A 22,899-nucleotide genomic window follows, 5' to 3' on the forward strand; every position below is an offset into this window, starting at 1 on the left:
GCTCTTTTAACCCTAGGAACCTTAAGTAGGCCCTCATATGAGGAGCGCAGCTCGCGTGCAGGTGTATACCTTGTCACTAAGTTCTGGAGTGGAATAGGAGATTTCTTAGCCAGGATGCGGTGGCATGTACAGAGGGCTTTGAATTCCACTCTGCTTTTTACTGGCAACCAGTGGAGGGTTTTGAGAGCGGCTTTAGTATCTGATCGTTTAGGGATTTTTAGGATGAGACGGGCTGCCGCGTTCTGTATTACCTGGAGGCGATTCATGGCTTTGCAGGTGGTACCTAGGTAAAGTAGGTTGCCATAGTCTAGGCGTGAAGTCACAAGGGCGTGTACCAGTGTTTTCCGTGCTGACATAGGAAGGAGGTCAAGAACCTTCCTTAGGGTTTTTAGGACACCAAAACAGACGCCTGCAACTCGGTCTATTTGGGGTCCAAAAGATAGGTCAGCATCGAGCCATACGCCTAGGTTTTTTACTCCCTGGCGGGGTATGGGAGTTTCATCCAGACATGGAGGCCACCACGCCGACGACCAGACAGATGGGTTCCCCCCCACAACGAGCACCTCGGTCTTGTTGCCGTTTAACTTGAGGCAGTTGGTGGACATCCAGGCTGCAAGTTCTTGCATGCAGTTCCTGAAACTGTCCATCGCAAGACCGGGTGCACGCGATAGGGAGATAGCCAGCTGCGTGTCGTCGGCGTAAGACACAATGCTCAATCCGTGACTCACGGCAATTGAAGCCACTGGAGAGACATACAGATTAAACAAGGTTGGGCTCAAGGACGAACCCTGGGGGACGCCCTGACCCAAACCTATGTCTCTCGAGTAGTGGTCGCCCTGGCGAACCTGGAAGCTTCTCCCTGTCAGGAAGGATTGTAACCATCGGAGTGCAGCTTTGGATATACCTCCGTTGTTCAGACACTGTAGCAAGTTGTCGTGCGCCACAGTGTCGAACGCTGCACTCAGGTCCAATAGGATGAGGGCCATGGTGTGTCCCTCATCTACCCCCTGACGTAGGGTCTCAACTGCAGTAAGCAGTGCGGACTCTGTAGAGTGACGGGGGCGGAATCCGAATTGGGTGTCGTGCAATAGGACAGCCTTTTCCACGAAGTCCATTAGTTGTTTATTGACCGTTTTTTCGGCCACCTTGGCTAGATAGGGCAGGAGTGAAATTGGGCGGAGATTGTCAAGTTTCTCAAAACTGATGGTAGGTTTCTTCCTGAGGGGCAGAACCACCGCCTTTTTCCACTCCCTTGGTACTGTCTTGGTGGTAAAAGATACATCGAGTACATGTCTAATGTATGGTTCTAGTACCCTTAGACTATCCGTCAGGCGTTTGGGTGTGGTAGGGTCTCTCGGAGAGCCCGACTTCACCGACCTGCAGATTTTTAGAAGATCTTCCGTGGGAGGGGTAGTAAAGTTGGTAAGTCTAGGTTTATCTCCCCACTCCCTTGGGCCGTCAGCATAGTCAGCCCCGATTTTGGACTGCATAGGGAATGCTGAGTAGATTTTTGTTATTTTATCTGAGAAAAAATCTGCGATTTTGTCACACAGTTCTGGCGAACAGTCAGCGGGGGCAATAGCTGGGTTTCCGCTTGAAAGAGTTTTGTAAAGTGAAAACAGCTCTTTCGTCGAGTTACCAGCCTCACTGATCCTATTCGTAAAATATGCTGTTTTTGTCTTTCTGATTAGTCCATGGTAGGTTCGTCTTTCGATTAGATAATTCTTTCTGATTTCTTCAGAGAGAGTCTTGCGCCATTCTCTTTCAGTTCTTTTCAGTGCAGTTTTCTGAACTCTTAGTTCAGCGTTGAACCACGGGGCAGTTTTGTTTATGCGTCCCCCAGATTTGGTTTTTAGCAAAGGGGCTGTGCAGTCTAGTGCCTGATTAATGCGTGTGCAGAGGTTAGCATTGGCTGTGTCAGCATCCTTCCCTCCTGGGCTTCCTCCTTTTGTTAATTCTGCACAAAATTTGGACTGAGAGAATGTAGCCCATTTCCGTTTGAGGTGGTACATAACTGGTGGCTGTGGGGGTCTGCTTCCCGGGATTCGTATTGAAAAAGGGACCAAATAGTGGTCCGACCATGGGACGGGAATTGGGATCATAGCTTCCGCTTCCCCCCAGTTGACAAATATGGGGTCCAGCAGATGACCCTGTTGATGGGTATGGCCTCTAACAATTTGGGTGAGTTGGAGGGCTTTCAGTGCCTGGCCAAAATTCTTACTGGCGTGATCTGAGGGGTTATCAAGATGAAGATTGAGATCCCCGAGTACCATAAACTTGTCAGTGCACAGTACGGTTTCCATGATTCCTTCAACCAAACTCTCCTCGAACCTGGCTATGGGGCCCGGGGGTCTGTAAATTAGTAAGCCCTTTAGCGTATAGTTATTATTCACTTTGACAGCGAAGCTTGGCTTTTGCGCTCCACTACCTTGAAGGGACCGGTCCACCTGTCCTGGAGAGCACAGGGCTCCACTGGGGCCATCACCCACACTTGCTGCCCAGGCTGAAACTCGACCAGAGTGGCATTCTGGTCATATCAGCGTTTCATTTCCTCCTGGCTGGCTTCCAGGTTCGCCTCGGCGAGTTCCCTGAATCTTCGGGTCTGATTCCTTAAGGCCAACATGTATCTAAATACATCATAGGGGGGATTCCTGGGAGCTGTCTCCCAGCCTTCTTTAACCAGACTCAGGGGTCCTCGGACAGGATGGCCATATAGAAGTTCAAAGGGGCTGAACCCTAAGGACTTCTGTGTCACCTCCCGATATGCGAATAGTAGGCATGGTAAGAGGACGTCCCACTTACGCCTCAGGGGCTCCTCTAGGCCTATAATCATGCCCTTAAGGGTCCAGTTGAACCGTTCCACTAGTCCATTTCCTTGGGGGTGGTAAGGAGTGGTGAACTTGTAAGTAACACCACACTCCTGCCACAGGGACTTCATATATTTAGAGATGAAATTGGTCCCCCTGTCACTCACTACCACACTGGGGAATCCCACATGGGAGAAGATCCCCATCAGGGCCCGGCCCACCACGGGGGCCGTCACTGTTCGGAGGGGTATGACTTCAGGGTACCGGGTGGCATGGTCCACCAAGACCAGGATAAACCTGTTGCCCATAGCGGTCTTGGGGTCCAGACGCCCCACAATGTCAATCCCCACTCACTCAAAAGGGGTACTGACCACAGGGAAGGGTTGTAGGGGAGCCTTGCGCTTCCCCCCCACTTTTTCCACTTGCCTGGCAAGTCTGGCAGGATTGGCAGTGGGTCTCTACGTTTTGGCGCATCCAGGGCCAATAGAAATGAGTGACAAGCCTGTGACAGGTCTTGTCTTGCCCCAGATGCACTAAAGGTACATTGTGAGCCAGGCCCAGTAGGAAGTCCCTGTAGCGAAGGGGTACCACCAGCACACGGGCTGATCCCAGCTCAGCGGACTTAGGCTCACTATATAGTCCATTCTCCCAGTAGACCAAGTGTGAACCGGATTGATCACCTGCTGCCTGGGCTACGGCCTTCTGCCGTTCGCCCACGAGAGAGGGGCAGGAGTTCTTTTCCTGGCAGAATTCCTCCCTGGAGGGCCCACCGTCCTGGTGACACTAGGTCAGCTCAGGTATATCCCCCAGTTCGGCTATCTGTTCCCCGGTAGGTCCCAGGGCATCCCGTCAGGGTTTGCTACCTCCTGGTCCGTGGGAATCGAGGGGTCCGGGCTCTCACACTCCTCCTCCTCTCCCTCTGAGGCAGGGCCCTGGGCCATTCTTCCAGGCTCCAGATCCTGTTGAGCACCTAGTTTCGCGGCCATGGACCGGGTGGTGATGCACACCCATTCGGGAAATCCTAGCATCTCTAGGTGAGCCATCCGCTCCACCTGAGCCCACGGGGAGCTCTCTAAATCATTGCCTAGCAAACAATCTACAGGCATGGCAAGCCGGACAGCTACTTGTAGGGTGCCTGAGACCCCCCCCACTCAAAGGGAATTTGGGCCATCCGGCAGAGACTCTCAGAGCTATCTGCGGCCACCATGGGACAAAAAGCGTGAGGTATGATTTGGTTCTCAGAGACCAGGTGACAGCTGACCACAGTCACACTTGCACCGGTGTCTCTGAGGGCTCCCGCCCTCTGCCCATCGATGGTCACCCACTGCCTGTATTTCTTAGTGTTGGCAGGCAGTTGGGTTCCGAGGACCATTTCTCTGTCTCCTAAGGAGACCAGGGACAATGCTACGGGTCCCCATTCCTTCGGGGCTTCTAACTCTTCCCCCAGTGCTACACTGGCTACCTGGCAGGTGGGGGCACCAGAGGGTGCTGGCTTTTTGCACAGGGGGCACTGGGAATCATTGGCGTAGTGCCCCTGTTGTTGGCATCTATAACAAAGTATGGGGCCCCTGGGCACAGGCCTACCTGTGGGGGCCTTGGTGGCGGTCATAGGGGGAGGCTGGGAACCCCGCTGCTGGTTCCCTTGGGTGTTACGTTGGGGCCCTCGGGGACTCTCCCGCTGCTTACCCTGATTCCCCCCCCCTCGCTGTCGGGGACCCTGCCCACCCTTGGCATAGTCTCCCACTGGATCTCTCAGGACCCGGGTGCTCACCCAGTGGTCCGCTTCCACAGCAAGCCTCCTAGGGTTAGTAAGTTTGCTGTCGACCAGGTGCTGGCGCAGCTCTGAAAAACAAATTAGATAGAAGTGCTCCCTTGCGATTAAATCAAACAATTCCCCGAAAGTGGCGACCTTGCTGACCTTAACCCAGCCTTCTAAGGCTCTGCTGTAGTAGTTCACGTACTCTACCCAAGTCGTGCCAGGGATTTTCTTGCAATCCCTGAATCTCTGTCTATACATCTCCGGGGTCAGACCATACCTTGACATCAAGGCGTCCTTCATATGGCTGTATGAATTCAGTACGGAGGATGGTAGGTCTAGCAAGGTATCCCTCCCCTCACTAAGGAACCTCCCCCATAACCCCGCTCCCCAATCCCACTGCAGCCTTTTCTCTTCCTGCTCCCCTTGAAACCTCATCTCTTCCATGGCGAACTTCCTCTCCGCTGGCTTCCGTTACCCTTCCATTTTTAACTTGGTGAGTTCTAATTCATGGGCTCTGCTCTTCTCTTTATCGGCTAGCTCCTCTGGGGACAGGCCTCTTTCGGACACATTACTACCCGCAGGGGAAACTGCTCTCTCTCTCTCCTGCTCCCCTGGCTCTCCCTGCTGCCCATCTCCCAGGCCATTTCCTTCTACGTGGTGTCGGGGATCTTTGGATGCTACCCAGGCCCTCAGCGCCTTTTGCAGATCTTCCTTTGTATTGAGGCCAGTGGTGGAGAGCTTAAATTCTTTACAAAAATTTCTTAATTCCTTATGGGCATAATTCTCTAGCTGTTCTTCCTCAAAGCTCGGGCCCGCGATGGGCCCTGTAAGACTCATGTTGTGGTGGGGAATTTCAATTAATCGAAAACAAAGACTAAGTGGTTTTGTTATGGCCTGCACTCACTAGGTAGTGGGTCAATAAATCACTGTACACAAATCATAAACGCAAGTTCGGATCCCAAGCACTGCCACCAATGTTAGACTTGGTGGTCTCTGGTTGGCAGAGGTAGTTACTTCTGTCCAAGCAGGGACCTGCCTCCTCTAGTTAGGGTAGAGGACTACCCCCTTAGTAGTATAACCAAGCAATCAGACTGAGCCTCGAGGGCAGGTGTAAAGCATTTATGACCGTGTACAGTAATGTCTTGCCACACTACAGAAGGGACACCACACCGGGTTTGTATGAAAATATAGTATCCTTTATATATTTATTTATCACAAGGCACATAACCACAAAAATCCACAACAAGTTATAAGGGTAGGGGTGACTGTCTGGGGGGTGTAGCTAGAATGGGTTCAGTTCAGGTTGGGTTCGAGTAGCTGGTGCGACTCGGATACTCACAGTCCGAAACGAGGGGTCCGCGGCGGTCCCAGCTGCTACGTTGCATACGAGGGTACGAGTCGGTTCAGGGGAACCGCGGTGAGCTGCTGTGGTTCTTCGGGATGTCGGTACGCTTCGTACGGGCTGTCCGGCTCGAAGGGCCTGAGCCGCGTTGAAATACTACTGGGCTGATGCGGGTACGATGTGTACCGGAGGTCCGGCTAGAAGTGTACGAGCCGCGTTGAAATACTGCTGGGCTGATGCCGGTACGATGCGTACCGGAGGTCCGGCTCGAACTGTACGAGCTGCGTTGAAATACTGCTGGGCTGATGCTGGTACGATGCGTACCGGAGGTCCGGCTCAAAGTGTACGAGCTACGTTGAAATACTGCTAGGCTGATGCTGGTACGATGCGTACCGGAGGTCCGGCTCGAAGTGCACGAGCCGCGCTGCGTACAGGAGGTACGGTTTGTAGAGTGTGAGCCGCGACGAAGTCAGCAGGGCTCTTCCAGATAAGATGCGATGCGTTGCGTACAGGGGGTACGGTACGGTTCGTAGAGTGTGAGCCGCGACGAAGTCAGCAGGGCTCTTCCAGATAAGATGCGATGCGTTGCGTACAGGAGGTACGGTTCGTAGAGTGTGAGCCACGACGAAGTCAGCAGGGCTCTTCCAGATGAGATGCGATGCGCAGGGCCGCGACGAAGTCAGCAGGGCCCTGATAGTCCCAAAATCGATCTAGCTACTACAGTTCAAGGGTCCACTAGTTATAGGCAAAAAGGTCTTTGAATTCTTTGATCAGGTAGGGGGTTCCCCTCCACCCAGGTTTCTGTTGTGGGTTTTTGCTGCCAGCTGGCACCCTCGACCTTTGAAGTAGGGAGGCAGGGGTGTCAGACGCGCAGCTGGGAGTGGAGCCAGCATTGTGGCAGGCAGGACCCTCGACAGAAACTACTCCGCCTTTCTTATCTCACGGCAGCCAGCTAACACCAGGCTGTGGGAGACAGCCCAGTCCCTGTCACTTTGCCCAGACATCTGACTACACATCTGTGGCACACAATGAGGTTAGGTTTCAGGAATCTAGACATTTTCTAAAAGGGTCATTTCCATGCTCAGGATCTAACTTTCATTCCCCTAAAAGAAGGTCTTATGTACTCCTGAGGTTAGGGACACTAGTTTGGAGTTTCTACCATTTTCCCCGGGTCAGATACAATGTTCGAGGTTATATTTTGAAAGGGAGCACTTGCACCGTGGCCCTGGTTAGCAGGGGCACAGTGCTCAGAGCGTCTAGTCCAGCGCGAAAAAAATGGGTCCTACATGGAGGGAGCAAAAAGAGTGAAAAGGTGGACGAGAGACCCACGCCAAGGATGCCAGATCTAACACCCATCATATGACTTTCTCCTCGGATTCCCTCCCTACCACCCTGCAAAAGTGCCCCTCATCTTTTCATTGCCCCTCTCTCATGGGAAACAGTCTTTGTGACGCAATTGTTTCATCCCAGTGCCTTTACCACGCATGTGTTACAGCACATTTGTTTAGCACGCATAGGCCTTTACCACGCATGCCTTTATCACACATTTAAGGTAAATATGGAGGGTTGTGGGTCCTCCCCCCAAACAGATAAAAAAAAAAATGTATATACATATATATATTAAACTTATCAATCAATCAGATTTTTAAAGCGCGCTACTCACCTGTGAGGGTCTCAAGGCGCTGGGGGGTGGGGTATGAGCAGCTCCGTAGGTCATCTGAAGAGCCAGGTCTTGAGATCCTTTCTGAATTGGTGCAGTGTCGGGCTTCGTCTGTTGCAGAGGAGGAGTTTGATCCAGGTCTTGGCTGAAAGGTAGGAGAAGGATCTGCCACCTGCTCTGGTCCTGCGGATGCGGGGGACTGTGGCTAGGGCTAGGTCGGCTGAGCGGAGGTTTCTCTTGGGGGTGTGGAAGGAGATTCGTTCATTGAGGTATTGGGGTCTGGCGTTGTGGAGGGTGTTCTAGGCGTGTGTGAGCAGTTTGAAGGTTATTCTTTTTTCGACAGGGAGCCAGTGGTCGCGGAGCTGTTGGGTGATGTGGTCATTTCGTGGGATGTCGAGGATAAGTCTGGCTGCAGCGTTCTGGACAGTCTGGAGTTTGCAGAGGAGTTTTTTGTGGATTCCGTTATAGAGGGCCTTTCCGTAGTCTAGTCTGCTGGTGATGAGTGCATGGGTGACGGTCTTCCTAGAGTCAGGGGGAATCCATTTGAAGGTCCTGCAGAGTATGAGGAGGGTGTTGAAGCTTGTGGAGGGCACGGCATTGATCTGGCGGTCATGGTAAGTGAAGAGTTGAGTATGATGCCGAGGTTGCGAGCGTGGTCCGTAGGGGTGGGTGGGTGTCCGAGGGTAGGGGGCCACCAGGAGTCGTCCCACAATGTGAGGGTAGAGCCAAGGATGAGGACTTCTGTTTTCTCTGAATTGAGCTTCAGGCAGCTGCTGCTCATTCAGGTTGCGACGTCCTTCATCCCTTCTTGGAAACTGCGCCTGGTGATGTCGGGTCACCTTACTAATGCGTGGTAATGGCATGCAGGGTAAAAGCATATGCATGCTAAACAAATGTGGGGTAACCAATGCATTTTAAAGGCATGCAATGTTGTACCGTCATACAACCCTCTCACATACATTTCACCGTTTTAAAGCCTTTTAAAGGCTGGCTTTACTAATACACTCAGCTATCCACATAAAATACAGATGTTCTTTGCAGCTGGCATATTAACCCTCTCTGCTACTTTATGGCAAGTGAAACTGCCACTAGACAAAACTCCGATCTCTCTCTCTCTCTAGCAGGAACTAATCACAAGTGTCCTCTAGACATTGTTATTACTGCCTGAAAGCTGGAAGCACAAGGAGGAACTCTGCAGCAGGTGATTTTAAATCTTATATTGCTGTTACACACAGCACCCCTCCCCCCCCCCCCGAGGTTGGTACCCAACCTCCAGGTTAGCTCCCGCTGCGGCCACACCGGTCGCATCGCCCTAAAGCTAGCCCTGCACATAAAGCTTACTGTATTTAAATTCTGTTCATGTGCGAATGTCTGTGGGCAAATGACAGTTCTCATGTGAGTATCAAATTGTTTGGTAGGTGGCCATGTTTGTTTTGGTGAGGGCTTCAGCACCATCTTGTCAGCATAATGGGCTGAGGCTGGGACTCACTAGGGTGACCACCTTGCATAGAGGCAAAATGAGGGCAGGACTGTAAAAATTCAGGACAAAGCGTCAAAATTAAGGACAGAATATAATTTTTTTACTGACAAATCCATTACTTTAGCAATGCATTTATTTACTACTTTTATATTGCACTATTTATTTACATTGCTCTGTATGAGATTGGCTCTAGGTATGCTGCATTCAGTTGGCGCATTATGCCTTTGTTCAATAGAAAATCAATGCCATTGGGCACGTTGTCAAGGGCATCCCCCTACCCAAATCTACCCAATCTTGCTTGGAGAGAAAGCAACAGCAACCTTTTGATTATGTATCTAAATATTATAAAACCCATGGCAAACAGTTTGGAAACTTTAAGCTAAGTCACCTTTCCAAGTTCAGCTAGTTTAGAGAAGTGGTACAAAAACATTAGGCTCACCTCATCCTCCACTAGACATCAAACCTAAAAAAATTAACAAGGCAGAGCAGATGTTATGGGCAACAGTCTAACACCTAATGTCAGGATGTGTCGTAGCGACAACTTGTCCGTCCCAAAGCACCAAGAAGGCCTGACTGATGTATTACAGTGCGCGTCAGGGACTCTACCTTTCTCTCAGAACTGGGAGCCCAGACCACCAGGCAGAGAATTAAAGAGCAGGATGAAGACGAGATCAGATGGGAGATCAGAAGGAACAGATTCAAAGAGTTATTGCTAAGAATCGGACACATTGACAAGAGAAGAACGAAGCAGGACAATTCCCCAAATCCGACAAAATAGGCCCTCTGTGAGTATCGGACATTATTGCTTGGAGAATACTCTTATCAAGGAGGGCAGAAACTGAAGAGGCATTGTAAAGTGGTTGAGTAATCAGCACCCACCCACCTTGGCAAACTCTGCCAGTGCAATGGTCCATTGATAGTGCTTGTGAAGGAGGGGCAGTGGCTGGGCCCCCTGGAAAGTTGGGTCAGTGCTCTAGCTCATCCCTAAGTGCAAAACAACATGAAGAACCTTCAAAATATTTGGGATGCAAATTGCATAACAAACAAAATATAAGAACATGATAAAGACTTTAAAATGCAGAAAGTATGTCTTTAACATATGGAAATGTTTCAATATACCACATTAGATCACTAAATTGCATTGATATTTATTTGAAATGAAAGTTTCTAAACATGAACTTTAAAATATGTATTAACCCTCCCTCTTGACAAAGCCATGAATGAAGAAAGTGAATCAATTGTCTAGTGTCCCTTATATCATGGCCAATACTATTTTTACAGGTGGTGGAAAATTACAGGCCATTAAAGTGTACACAAACGAGGTTTTTATACAGGATCCATCTTGAACTGTAGTAATTGAAAGTGCTCTCAAATGTCACTATCAAGTAAATTTGACACATGAAGTAATTTGATTTGACTTAGATCACACAATTTAGTCATGTGGGTAAACCGGGATATGAACCCAGGTTTCCTGGTCACACATAGTGCATAGTGCTACTGACTAGATTCATTTCTTTTAATCAATCCCCTTTGAGACCGGAGGGCATTGTTTTGTACAATTCTGTCAGATGAATAGTTCACTATGTTAAGTAAATACAGATCACAGGTTAACTTGGCACAATATCTAATAATAGAGGTACGTAGTGAAGGTGAGGGACTGCAGGATACCATGTGCTAATATCTGGCGTTCTCGGGCTTTACAGAGCTATTAAACGCATTAGAGTGCATTAAAATAGTAAGGATATTGTGCTCCTGGGGGCAATGGGGAAGGGCTCAGTGGGTGTGGACGAGGAATTAACCCCTTCAGTGCCCATGACGAGCTGGACCGCGGTTGCGCTGTGCCCATGACGAGTCCAGCTCGTCATGAACCCCGCCCGCTAATGAAAGGGCCGGCACAGGGCGGGGAAAGGGCGGGGCACTCAAGGGGTTAAAGATGTGGCTAAAAAGTACAAAATATTCTGCAACTATTTTGTTGATTTTTCATCATCAGGTAACTGCATATATAATAAAAATAAATTCAAGTTAAACAAGTCAATGGAAAATGTACTATTTTATAATACAAAACCTCTGTGGGTTAATCTGCTCACTGCAGATATCTGTGTATGCATCCAGAGGCACATCGATTTGAATCCTGTTTGGTACAGTAGGGAATAACGACTTGTGTGTCTTTAGTGCTAGAAGGGCCCTGCCCATCACAGAAAGCACTGTGAATGTGCAAGTCATTATTTTAAATTTGCATTACACTCAGTATAAGATAGACTACCACACAAAGCAGAAATTAATGTATTTAAAGACAAAAACGTGTTTTCAAAGTATAGATTTTAATAATAGGCAGGTTGTACCTAATGCAAAGAGTTTTACAACTGTCTATTAAAAGCATGCACTCGACAGCTTAGCTTGGAACACTGTTACAATACCTTTCAAAAAGGGCAAATCTTTGTTTCAAGAAGGTTGGCATCCAAGCAGCCTTTACATTTGCAGATTAACCAATTGCACATATTTACATGTGTTTCAGGCAGCCGGCACCCTGGCAAGAAGGCTTGTTTCTTGTTTAGCTGCCTGCCCCTCCTTCGGGATCACAGCACAGGAGACTCCCTCCCTTCCCTTTCAGTTTAGCCATTTCAACTACCGGAATTAACATTTGTCTTTTCACAAAAAGGCTAAAATTATTAGCAAATGCAGTCCGTTGAAACATCCATCATGGACAATGGACGTTAGGGATAAATCCATGTAAAGTACGGACGGGTGGTCATATGAAGATTGGGGTGGGTTGTGTTTTGACAGTTTGCCTGAGCAAAGAACCACAAGATTGGTAAACGATTTTGTGAAGGTGATTGCTGATTGGATGAACCATCCAAGGTAACCAAGCGTATCATTAAAGAATGTTGGTCTACAGGGGCGACGTGATCACAGGCATTAGCAGCTAAAGTGGAGGTGGAGTTCTAGATGGGCCTCTTATGTCTGTAACTCGGCAGACAATGGCTCATAAATAACGTGAGAGGGTGGGTGGTTGGTTGATTGAGTGAAAGGACTAATGGATAGGTGTGTGAGTGAAAAGGTGTATGGGTGAATAGATGAGTGAAAAGATGGATGTAAGAATGGATGAGTGAAAAAACTAATGGGTGAGTGAAAGGCAAGGTGGATGGATGGGTAAAAGTGTGAATGGCTGGATGGATGATTGGATGGATAAGTGAAAGAATGGAGAGATGAATAAAAGGGAGGGTGGATGGATGGATGAAAAGGTAAATGGATGTATCAGTGAAAGTGTGGATGATTGGATGGGTGGAGTGAAAGAGTGGATTGATGGACAGAATGAAAGGGTGGATAGATGGATGAGCAAGAGGGTGGATAGATGGATGAGCGAAAATATTGGGGGATGAATTAGCGAAAGAATTGATGCTGGGACGCAGTGAGTGAGTGAGTGAGCGAAAGGATGGATGGATGTGTGAGTGAAAGGGTGGATGAGTGAAATGGTGGATGGATGTAGGAGTGAAAGAATGAATGGATGAGTAAAGGGGAGGGTGGATGGATGGATGGATGAGTGAAAGGGTAGATGGATGATGATAGAAAGGATCAGTGAGTGAAAGGATGGATGGCTGAGTGAAAGGGAGGGTGGATGGGCTGATGCATGAGACGAGTAAAAGGAAGGATGGATAGATGGATGGAGTGAAAGGGTAGATGAATGGATGAGTGAAAGGATGGATGGATGAATGATAGGATGGAAAGATGAATGAAAGAATGGATTAGTGAAAGGGGTGGATGGATGAAAGGGTGAATGGATGGATGAGTGAAATAATGGATGGATGAGCGAAAGGAAGGGTGGATGGATGAATGAAAGCATGGATGTATGTGAGTTGATGGATGGATGAGTGAAAGGGTAAAGAGATGGATGGATGAGTTGTTCGGTGGCAGGATGAGTGAAATGATGGATGGCTGAGGGAAAGGATGGATGGGCTGATGGATGGTTGGATGATGGATGAATGAATGGTGAAAGAATGGATGGATGAAAGGGTGGATGGAGAGATGGACGAGTTAAAGGATGGATGGATGGGTTTGGAGATGAATGCATACGTTTCTATATGGATAGGTCAACGGACGGAATGGCGAGAGACTGAATGATAAATGAATTAATGGATGGATGACAGAATGTAAAGGTGAAATTGTGGATATCTGCAGATGGATGGAAGAGTGAATGGATAGATGTTTGGATGGAAGGTCTTCTGGGGAGGGTCGTGATGACTTTCTTTGTTTGCTTGATGCCATGAGAGCTTTGGTTGTAAGTGGGGAGAATTTTCATTTTCGAGCTCTTAATATGTCTGTAATGTCTGATACTCTTGTGATCTGTAATAATTCAAAGTAAGAAAAATCACATGTAGCTCAATCTATCCCACAACATTACACAAGGGCCACCATGAAATGTTAGCTCAAGCTCTACTGCGACTTCACACTAGGGCTAGTGGGGACCATCACACTAGTGCTGTCAAGAGATATCACACTTAGAGCATCTTAAGACATTACACCTGGCATATCCTGGGACATTACACTAGGGCTACCCACACTAGAACCACTGCAATCATACTGGGGTCCTCCCAAAATATCACACTAGATATACCCTGTGACATCACGTTAGGGGTAGCTGGTTTTGTCATACTAGGAAACCCTTAGCACACTAAGCACCCCCAGAAACATAAGATTAGGGTAACCATGAGACATCACACTTGAAACACATAGACAGCACACTAGAGCCAAGGGCATAACGCATTCCCCTGCAACCCCTGTAGTGTGGAGGGCACTGAACCCTTCAGGGGCCCCCAACCCTTCAAAAGTGCCCCATTTATCCCAAAGACCAATGAATTTCTCTGAGATATGGAAAACTATGGGGCCTATCTTCCCATTCTCAGGGGCCCCATCATTTTGGGTTATGCCACTGACTCGACCCACCCTGAGACATAACACAAGGGCTACCTGAGAGATCACACTAGAGTAACTATGAAATCGTACTGGGGTACCCTAAAACATCACACTAGGAACAAGCTTTGGCAAAACCAATAGGTCTGTCATTGGCTACCAGCCTTTTGGCAATTCTTGTTTTATTATTGTTCCGTAAGCTGCAGGCCCCTCATTACTCTAAACAAAAACATTGGTAAAAGACCAAAAATTGTTGTCTTGGTCTCAAAAAAGTACACATTGCTATAGTACTCCCTGACACTGAAGGGATCTACTTTGTGTGTTTATGTGCTCCCTGTGAAACGACAGCAATCCGTAACTGCTAGTGAAGTCAGCAAATGGCTGAAGTCAGCTGACATATTGCTCCTGGATACATGTTGGAGTGGGTGGAACTAAAATGTGAATGACTGGACCACAGACTAATGAACAAATGCTGTCTGAAAACCCCTGTAGGTAACTATATTATACACATAATTTTAGCAAAATCAAAAGGTCTTGTCTAACACAGACTTAAAAAACCCAATCAGTCTGGCATTGGCTGCCACCTTCTTGCATTTGGGAAAGAAGGTGAGAAAGAAAGGATGAACGAAAAGAAGAAAGAAAGTAAGGAAGGAAGAAAGAAAGAAAGAAAGAAACAGAAAGAAAGAAAGAAAGAAAGAAAGAAAGAAAGAAAGAAAGAAAGAAAGAAAGAAAGAAAGTAAGAAAGAAAGAAAGAAAGAAAGAAAGAAAGAAAGAAAGAAAGAAAGAAAGAAAGGAAGGAAGAAAGGAAAGAAAGAAACAAAGAGGAAGTCAAGAAAGAAAAAGGAAAGAAAAAATTAGGAAAGAATAAAAGAAAGAAAAAAGGAAAGAAGGAAAGAAAGAGTAAAGAAAGAAAGAGAGAGAAGAAAGAAACATTCAAGAAAGAAGGAAAAAGAGAAGAAAGAAAGAGGGAGTCAACTTTTTTTAAAGGAAACCAAAGAAATCAGAAAAGTTGAAGGAAAGAAAGAGGTGAAAAATAAGGCAAAAGGGAAGGAAGAAAGAAAGAAATAAGAAAACAAGAAAGAAAAAGGAAAGAAAGATACAAAAAAAGAGGGAAGGAAGGAAAAGAGAGAAAAAAGAAAGACATAGAAAGAAGGATCAAAACAAAGAGGAAGTCGAGAAAGAAAAAGGAAAGAAAAAAACAAGAACAAATTAAAGAAAGAGAGAAAGAGAGAGAGAGAGAAAGAAAGAAAGAAAGAAAGAAAGAAAGGACGAAAGAAAGAAAGAAAGAAAGAAAGAAAGAAAGAAAGAAAGAAAGAAAGAAAGAAAGAAAGAAAGAAAGAAAGAAAGAAAGAAACGGTCACAAAAGAATGAAAGAGAGAAGAAAGAAGAAAAGAAAGAAGCAAACAAAGAGATTCAAGAAAGAAAGGAAACAAAAGAACAAAAGAAAGATAGAAGTGAGAAAGAAGGAAAAGGAGAAGGATGAAAGAAAGAAGGATAGAAAGAAATAGGAGGTAAATTAAGAAAAAGGAAATATGGAAAGAAGAAGGGACGTAAAAAAGAAGAATGCAAGAAAGAAAGAGGAAAGGAAGAAAGAAAGAAAGAAAGAAAGAAAGAAAGAAAGAAAAAAAGAAAGAAAAAAGAAGAAAGAAAGAAAAGGACAGAAAGAATTAATGAAAGGGTTGAAAAGATAGAGTACCCTCATGAGCTTATATTCAGAGTTCTTGTGAGCAGCTGGTATGGTGTGAAAAAACAGCCATCAGATAAGTAAACGGCACTTCCAAAGAAACTTGCAACAGTATTGGTAGGAGACAGTAACTGATAAAGCTAGAATGTGCCCTGTGCTCTCATTCGGCAGCTCAATAAACAAAGGTAACACTAAAGTAATAATAAAGTAAAAACAAAAAAGGTGACACTGAAGGAAACCACCTTGTGTGTGGATGTACTCCTTGAGAAAGGGCTAAATACAGTCACTCAAAGTGAAGTTAGCCAGTGGCTGAAGTAGCGTGACCTATTGCCCCATATTGTATGCTGTAGTGAGTGGAAGCAAAATGTGAATAACGTAAGTTCAGACCAATGGATGAAGTAATGTGACTACATATAATTTTAGTAAAATCTAAAGGTCTTGGCAAATTCCAGACCGAAAAACCTGAGACATCACATTAGAGGTGCAAGGAGATATTGTACTGAGAATACGCTATCACACAAACAGCACCCAGAAACATCACTGAGTAGCTGAACTGGGCTAGGCATGGTGGCACAAGTCCTGTGTTCCTGCCACTGGGAATGGCTGGACTATTGGATTTCTTAGTTAGACGGTTTGAGCACCCACCGACAATGATGGTGTCATAATATTATAGCACTGCATAGCTTAATTGAGACTTCAAATTAGGCCTACTCTGAGAGAAAACACATAAATGCTGTCAGGACACATCAAACACAGTGTGACAAAGCCAAGATGTCATGACAGGGCTGCCCAGGGAGGTCACACTCAGGCTATCCTCCAAAATCTCCTTAGTGCCACCCTAAGAAATTCCACTAGGCATTAATTTTGGCTATCATGAGGCGCAACACTATGGCTTCTCTGTGTCATCACATTAGGGTTATACGGAGAAATCACACTCTCACCACTCGGAGACATCACACTTGGGCTACTCTGAGACATCACACAAAGCTCACACTGAGAGATCACATTTGGGCTATCCTGTGACATCGAAGAAAAGGAGTCAACAATCGCTTATAAAACAGATGAGCCGCTGAACATCTAACGGGGCACCTTAAAATAATGTGACAGCAATGCTAAGGGTATCAGAGTAAAGCCATCCTGCATCAGTATGCAGCACTAACGCAGGACAATACAGCACCACAGGCCCAGCTAGTGATTCACTGCCCATGATGTGTGGATGGATGGATGCTTGAAGGTTTGCTGTAATTTGAAATCCTACCATGCCGCATAAATGTAACTCTTTGGGTCAGGTTCACCAAGTGACTATAGGTCATCAAAGTATGTGGCATCAATAGGTGGCAGGAATGTGGCAGGTGGGTAAAAGGAGTTTAGAGGGCTCATGGAGATCAAACAGAGGTGAGAAAGGGAACGACTACGATGAGCCATGATCAGTACAGACCCTTCATTATTTGGTTTGGGCTAGGCATTGAGTGACGCGCTGGCATACACCACACTTTCTGACTTCTCGCGTGGGCGGTGGGCCGCCTTTGCACCACTGACTGAGTTCACCCTGGTGTACAGGATGTGATCTGGATCCTGAGAGGGTCTTCCGGAGACCCCTGATTGGACGTCCCTCTGGACGCTGGAGTAGACCACCTGCTTCGATCCCTTGGAGGGCCTGGTTCTTGCTTTGTTTTCTTCAACACTCAACGTTGCGTAGTGCAAGCTGTCGTGGAACTCATCCTGTGAAAAGAGAAACATGAGGACACCTGTTAACATTTCAGGCAGGAAAATCTTTTCTGGACATCAACTCATGACAGAGTACTATTTTTATTACACTATAACACAACAAAGCAAGCACAAGTGTCCTTTAAAGTCACTAGAATATGCGTAATTGGGTCAAGTGTCCCTCTGGTCTTGACCCGCTGTGCCATCCGGCATTCATGTTGTTATTTCTTATTCACTTGATATTTTTCTTTCTCAGAAAAATTCACATCACAATGATGAATATTGAATATTTTTCCCTCGGCAGAGTACTCTACAAGTTGCACTCTGCCAATGGCTAATGGTGATTGTGGTCTCCTCAGATCTGGCTGTGGGGTGACTGTCAATCACTTGTCATGGTCTCCAGGTTTAAGGTACTTTTATTGAGTACAACAGGTAAGATGTGGTCTGACTGTGTCCTCAGATTTGCTGAAAAGCATAAGGTGTAGACTACCTTTTATTCCCAGATAGCACCCCAGATTGTGTGTGCACACATGTACACACACATTCTTCATACACACACTACTAAGAATATGTATGATGTGCATCTCACCCTAACTCCACAAAGCACTTGGAGCCACAAACTACATACAGGAAAAAGACTGAAACGGTTGTTAAAATTGCCATAGAACACAGGGTGAATGTGCAGATATCTGATCGCAAAACACTGGCCGCACATTGAGATCAGCATTAGTCTTCTGACCTATCTTGTGAATATTAAAGAGGTGTGTTGCAGATTGCAACTCACTATGATTGGAGGCCACCAGAGAGATGGTGACCTGCTGTGACAAGGAGACCACCACCCTGTCTGTCATTGCTTTTCAATAAAGTGCACTTTAAAAAAAAAATCCAAACCTTTTTTCTTAAAGGAAACAGCTTACGAGTTGGTAGTGGACCCATGGACCCCTGTATGCTCTTCAACAAACTTTTTTTACATTCACAAAAAAGAAAAAGGTGGTTCAATAGGTAACAGTTGGAAGATTTGTCTATAATACGTCCTATCCAGATACCGAATGGGTATCTATTCATAATCCCATTTTTGCAGTCTGAAAAATCTTTCTGTTGGCCTGTAAGCCATAGGATGGTCTTCCTCCAAACATTTTGCCTTCGCACATCCTATTTTTGCTAATTTCGTTTTTGCTGACCTTAGGACTCTGTGCACTTTACCACTGCTAACAAGTACAAAGGTGCTTGTACTCTCTCCTTTAAATATGGTAATATTGTCTTTCACTCAAATGGCACGTTTAATTTACTTGTAATTCCCTACTATGGTAGTACTACATGTATCCAGGGACTGTAAATTAAATGCTACTAGTTGGCCTGCAAAAGACACACAATTGATGGACAGAATGCACAACAAATCAAAACATTCACCCCCAGTCAAGAGTTCTGGGTTAAATCCATCATTCTTTTGCTCACCATGCCACCCCAGTTTAGACCTGGCCATATGAAAATCAGTCTTGACCTTGTGCCTGAAAGGAACAGTCCAGCCCGAACCGCCAGCACTGATTGTGCCAATCACTTAAGTAACCCATTTAAACATGTCTCATGCCTGCTGTTGCAGCCTGTATGTGCAGTTTTAAACTGCCATTTCGACCTGGCAAGATAAAACTCTTTGCAGGCCCAAATCTTCCATTTTAATAGCGATGTCAACCCAAAGGTAGGCTATACACAGGCCAGAGGGCAGGGTGCAGTGTATTTAAAAAGTTGGGATATATACGCTTAAGTTCTACATATCCTGGTACTGAAAAACTCCTAAATTTGCTTTTCACTACTCCAAGGCCTACCTGGACCATAGAATAACATTGGGTTACCTTATTAGATGTAATAAGTGATAACTTTCAATTGGGAGCAGGTAGATAGCTCGAGTTTGGTATTTAAAGAACAGCAAATAAAAGCCCTCTTTTATGGTTAAGTCGGCTTTTTTGTCACAATTCCAATAATGGCACTTTAGAAAGTAGCAAAAACAACAAGGTGATGGATGGAATGCTTGAATTAATCTGAGCTACTGGCAATTGCTTGAGCTGCATCCCAATCCATTGTTTTTTGCTCATAACGCCACCTCAGTTTGGACCCAGCATTATGCATATCAGTCTTGAGCCTGTTCCTCATGGGAATTGTCCAGCCTGAACTGCTCGGCCAGGTACTTACTGAACCGTAACACAAGCAACCTAAGGCTGGTTTTGCCCTAGTTAGGGTTCTTCAGTCAGCTATAGATTAGTTCCAGACGCACATGAGCCTGGGACCCACGCCTGGACCAACACAACGCATTTAGGGCATCAAACGCAAAAACAACCAGGCGATGGATGGAATGCTATAATTAAGCTCAGTTACAGGCAATTGCTCAGGCCACATCCCAATCCATCATTTTTTTGCCCACGATGACACCTCAGTTTGGACCCTGTTCCTTATGGGAGTAGTCCAGCTGGTACTGCCGGAGCAGGTCCTTCCCAAACTGGAATAAATACAAATTTGTAAATTTGATACTTGTATAGCGCACTACTCACCCGCCAGGGTCTCAAGGCGCTTGTACGAATACCGCTGTGAAACCCATCCTGGCTTTCCCTGTGAGGCGTCCACTCCTGGGCACCCCCAAGGTGGAGGCCAGGCATCCTTAGCGTTGTGGGGGCCGTTGTGTAGATTAAGCAAGCTATTGCCCAGAGTTGCAGAGTGGGACTCCATGATTGGAATAGGCACCGAGGCGAGAATTATCAGGTCCGTGGTATTATTGAGCCCAAGACCTGCCGAGGCGGGGAATTGAACTCTGGTCCCGGGCTAGACCTCTGCATCAGGGTCTGCCACTCTAATCATTGAGCCACACTTCTCCACAATACAAGCACCCTAGGACCAGTGTTACCCTAGTTAGTGCTATATAGGCAGGTATAGCTTGGTTCCAGTGGTAGTGTGAGCGCGGTACCTACATCTGGGCATACCCCGCGCACTTCGGGCATCAAATGCAAAAACAACAAGTTGATAAATGGAATTCTTGAGTTAATCTCAGGCACTGGCAGTCACTCGTGCCGCATCCCAATCCATTGTTTTATGCCCATCCTGCCACCTCTGTTTGGGCCCAGCCATATGTAATTCAGCCTTGATCATGTTCCTCATGGAAACAGCCGAGCCAGAACTGCCAGGCCAGGTCTTCCCTGAACTAGAACACAAGCAGCCTAGGACAAGTTTGACCCTAGTCTGGGCTCTTTTTTTTTATACTTTTAGAAATTTAGCATTTTCTTGTCCCAACCATTTGGTGTCTGCTGTCTGTATCCTGGGTCACGTGACTAGGTGTAGTTGGCAGTGGGTCTTTGTGTTTTGCTCTCAGACAGTGAGACAAAGAGAAGCTTGGTGTTGGCAGGATGGGCCACTCTGAGTAAACAAGGGAAAGGAGCTGTCACTTACCACACTTGAACATCACAAAGGTCCTGCCTGGGCCCTTTTACAAAGGGTTTGACAGTAGTCTATTGTGACCCCAGACAATCTGCTATGAATTGGGACCGTGCCCTATTCTCTTTTCCAGTTATTCTTAGGTGTAGGATATGGTTGGAGGCTCTCCATTTGGACTCGAGCTGCAGCCAGTTTGATGCTACCTGAAAACCTTGTGTTCACAGCCGCACGGAGGTGAGTTTTTGACATTTTAATGGAAAATTCCAGAATAGTTGTTTAAGTGACATTCCTACAGAGGCTGGTAGGGCCTTACTGCAATTTTGTTTTTCTTTGCATAGATTCTAGGGAGAAAAGGTCACATGAAATAAAACTAAGTAACTCTGAAAAAATTGCTCTTTATTTTGAGAGAAAGTGATGCTTGCTTAAAATAATTTAAGGATAGTACATTAAATATCTCAAGACTTCTCATGAAAACAAAAATATTTTGAGAGCCATTCAGGAGAACAACAGCTTATGGCAAGATTAAGAGATGCTAGTGCTATGTGGTGACAAGATATATAAATATATATGTTCATTGATGCCTCAAGTGTGATGTTAACATTTCAGATGCAAAATGACAATTGAAGGACATACGGAAACAGACATATAGATGAGAGAAAAGTATCTAAAACCATTGGTATTCCTAAATGACTCTAACTTAGAAACAGCAAGTAAGGAAATATTTGGAAAGGTGCTGCTCGTTGAAGGTATGCTAATTGCCGTATACGATTTCTTGAAGTAATCACAATTTTCCCTTTGGAATAAAGCATAGAATGGTGCACCCAACAACGGAAAATCCAGAGTCCTTTTTTTGTATTTGTAATTACCTTTATTGAAATTTGATGTCTTTCATAAAAACAGCCAAGACCACAGCTAACGCGTTTCATTCAAAGAATTTACCTTCCTCAGGGCTTTTCTTTATATATAAGGAGAATTTATCCTTCAGTAAAGGGTTTCATGAGAAGTCCCATGCGGATGATCGCCACCTAATTTTCCTGTGTCAAAGTTATCATCCATATTAAGGTGGGGTTACAATGTCCCCCAACCGCGACACCTGGATCCGGTTCCCTCCTCAGTACGTCTGGTAATCCCTCAGGCAACGACTGACAAATATACATACATTCTTTATATATATATATATATATATATATATATATATCAATCAATCAATCAATTATAGCATTTGTAAAGCGCACTACATACCCGTGAGGGTCTCAAGGTGCTAGGGGGGGGATGCTGCTACTGTTCGAAGAGCCAGGTCTTGAGAAGTCTCCTGAAGGTTAAAAGATCTTCGGTCTGCAGTAGGAGGATGGGGAGGGTGTTCCACGTCTTGGCGGCGAGGTGGGAGAATGATCTGCCGCCGGCGGTCACTCTTCAGATGCGGGGGATGGTGGCGAGGGCATGGTCTTCGGAGCGGAGCTGGCGGGTGGGGGTGTAGAGGCTGAGTCGTCTGTTGAGGTACACTGGTCCACACACACACTTATGCATACATATTCTTCAGACACATAAAACTTGACACAACACACATATTCCTCAATCAATCAATCAATTAATCAGGAAATTGTAAGTGCGCTACTCACCCTTGAGGGTCTCAAGGCGCTGAGGGGGGTGCGCAGATCCGATTCAGCCAAAGAGCCAGGTTTTGAGGGCCTTCCTGAAGGTGTTCAGTGAGGGGGCGCTCCTGATGTCGGTTGGTAGCTCGTTCCAGGTTTTGGCTGCAATGTGGGAGAATGATCTTCTGCCTGCTCTGGCTCTGTGGTTGCGCGGGGTTTCAGCTAGTGCGAGGTTGGCAGATTGGAGGTTTCTTTTGGGTACGTAGACGTTTATTCTATTGTTGAGGTATTTGGGTCTGTTGTTGTGAAGGCATTTGTAGGCGTGGGTGAGGATCTTGAAAGTGACTATTTTCTCCACGGGGAGCCAGTGGAGTTTCCAGAGGTGTTGGCTGGTGTGTTCGTGCCGGGGGATGCCGAGGACGAGTCTTACCACGGTGATCTGTATCGTCTGGAGCTTGCGGAGGAGGGACTTGTTGATGCCTGCGTAGAGAGCATTTCTTAACGCGCACACGTTCTTCATATATACATTGTTCATACAAACAC

At 46.3% G+C, this 22,899-nt stretch overlaps 1 protein-coding gene across 1 annotated transcript in view; it reads right to left on the bottom strand.

Moving 5' to 3' along the window:
* Positions 1-17,098: 17,098 nt before the first annotated feature.
* The window catches only part of LOC146813772 (uncharacterized), a 102,145-nt gene continuing 96,344 nt past the window's right edge, over positions 17,099-22,899 (bottom strand). The window contains exon 8 of the mRNA XM_085609497.1: positions 17,099-17,362. Coding sequence (XP_085465623.1) covers positions 17,099-17,362 — 264 coding nt within the window. The remainder of the gene's footprint in view (positions 17,363-22,899) is intronic.

Source organism: Triturus cristatus, chromosome 6 (assembly GCF_964204655.1).
Source record: "Triturus cristatus chromosome 6, aTriCri1.1, whole genome shotgun sequence".
NCBI classification, from domain to species: Eukaryota; Metazoa; Chordata; class Amphibia; order Caudata; family Salamandridae; genus Triturus; species Triturus cristatus.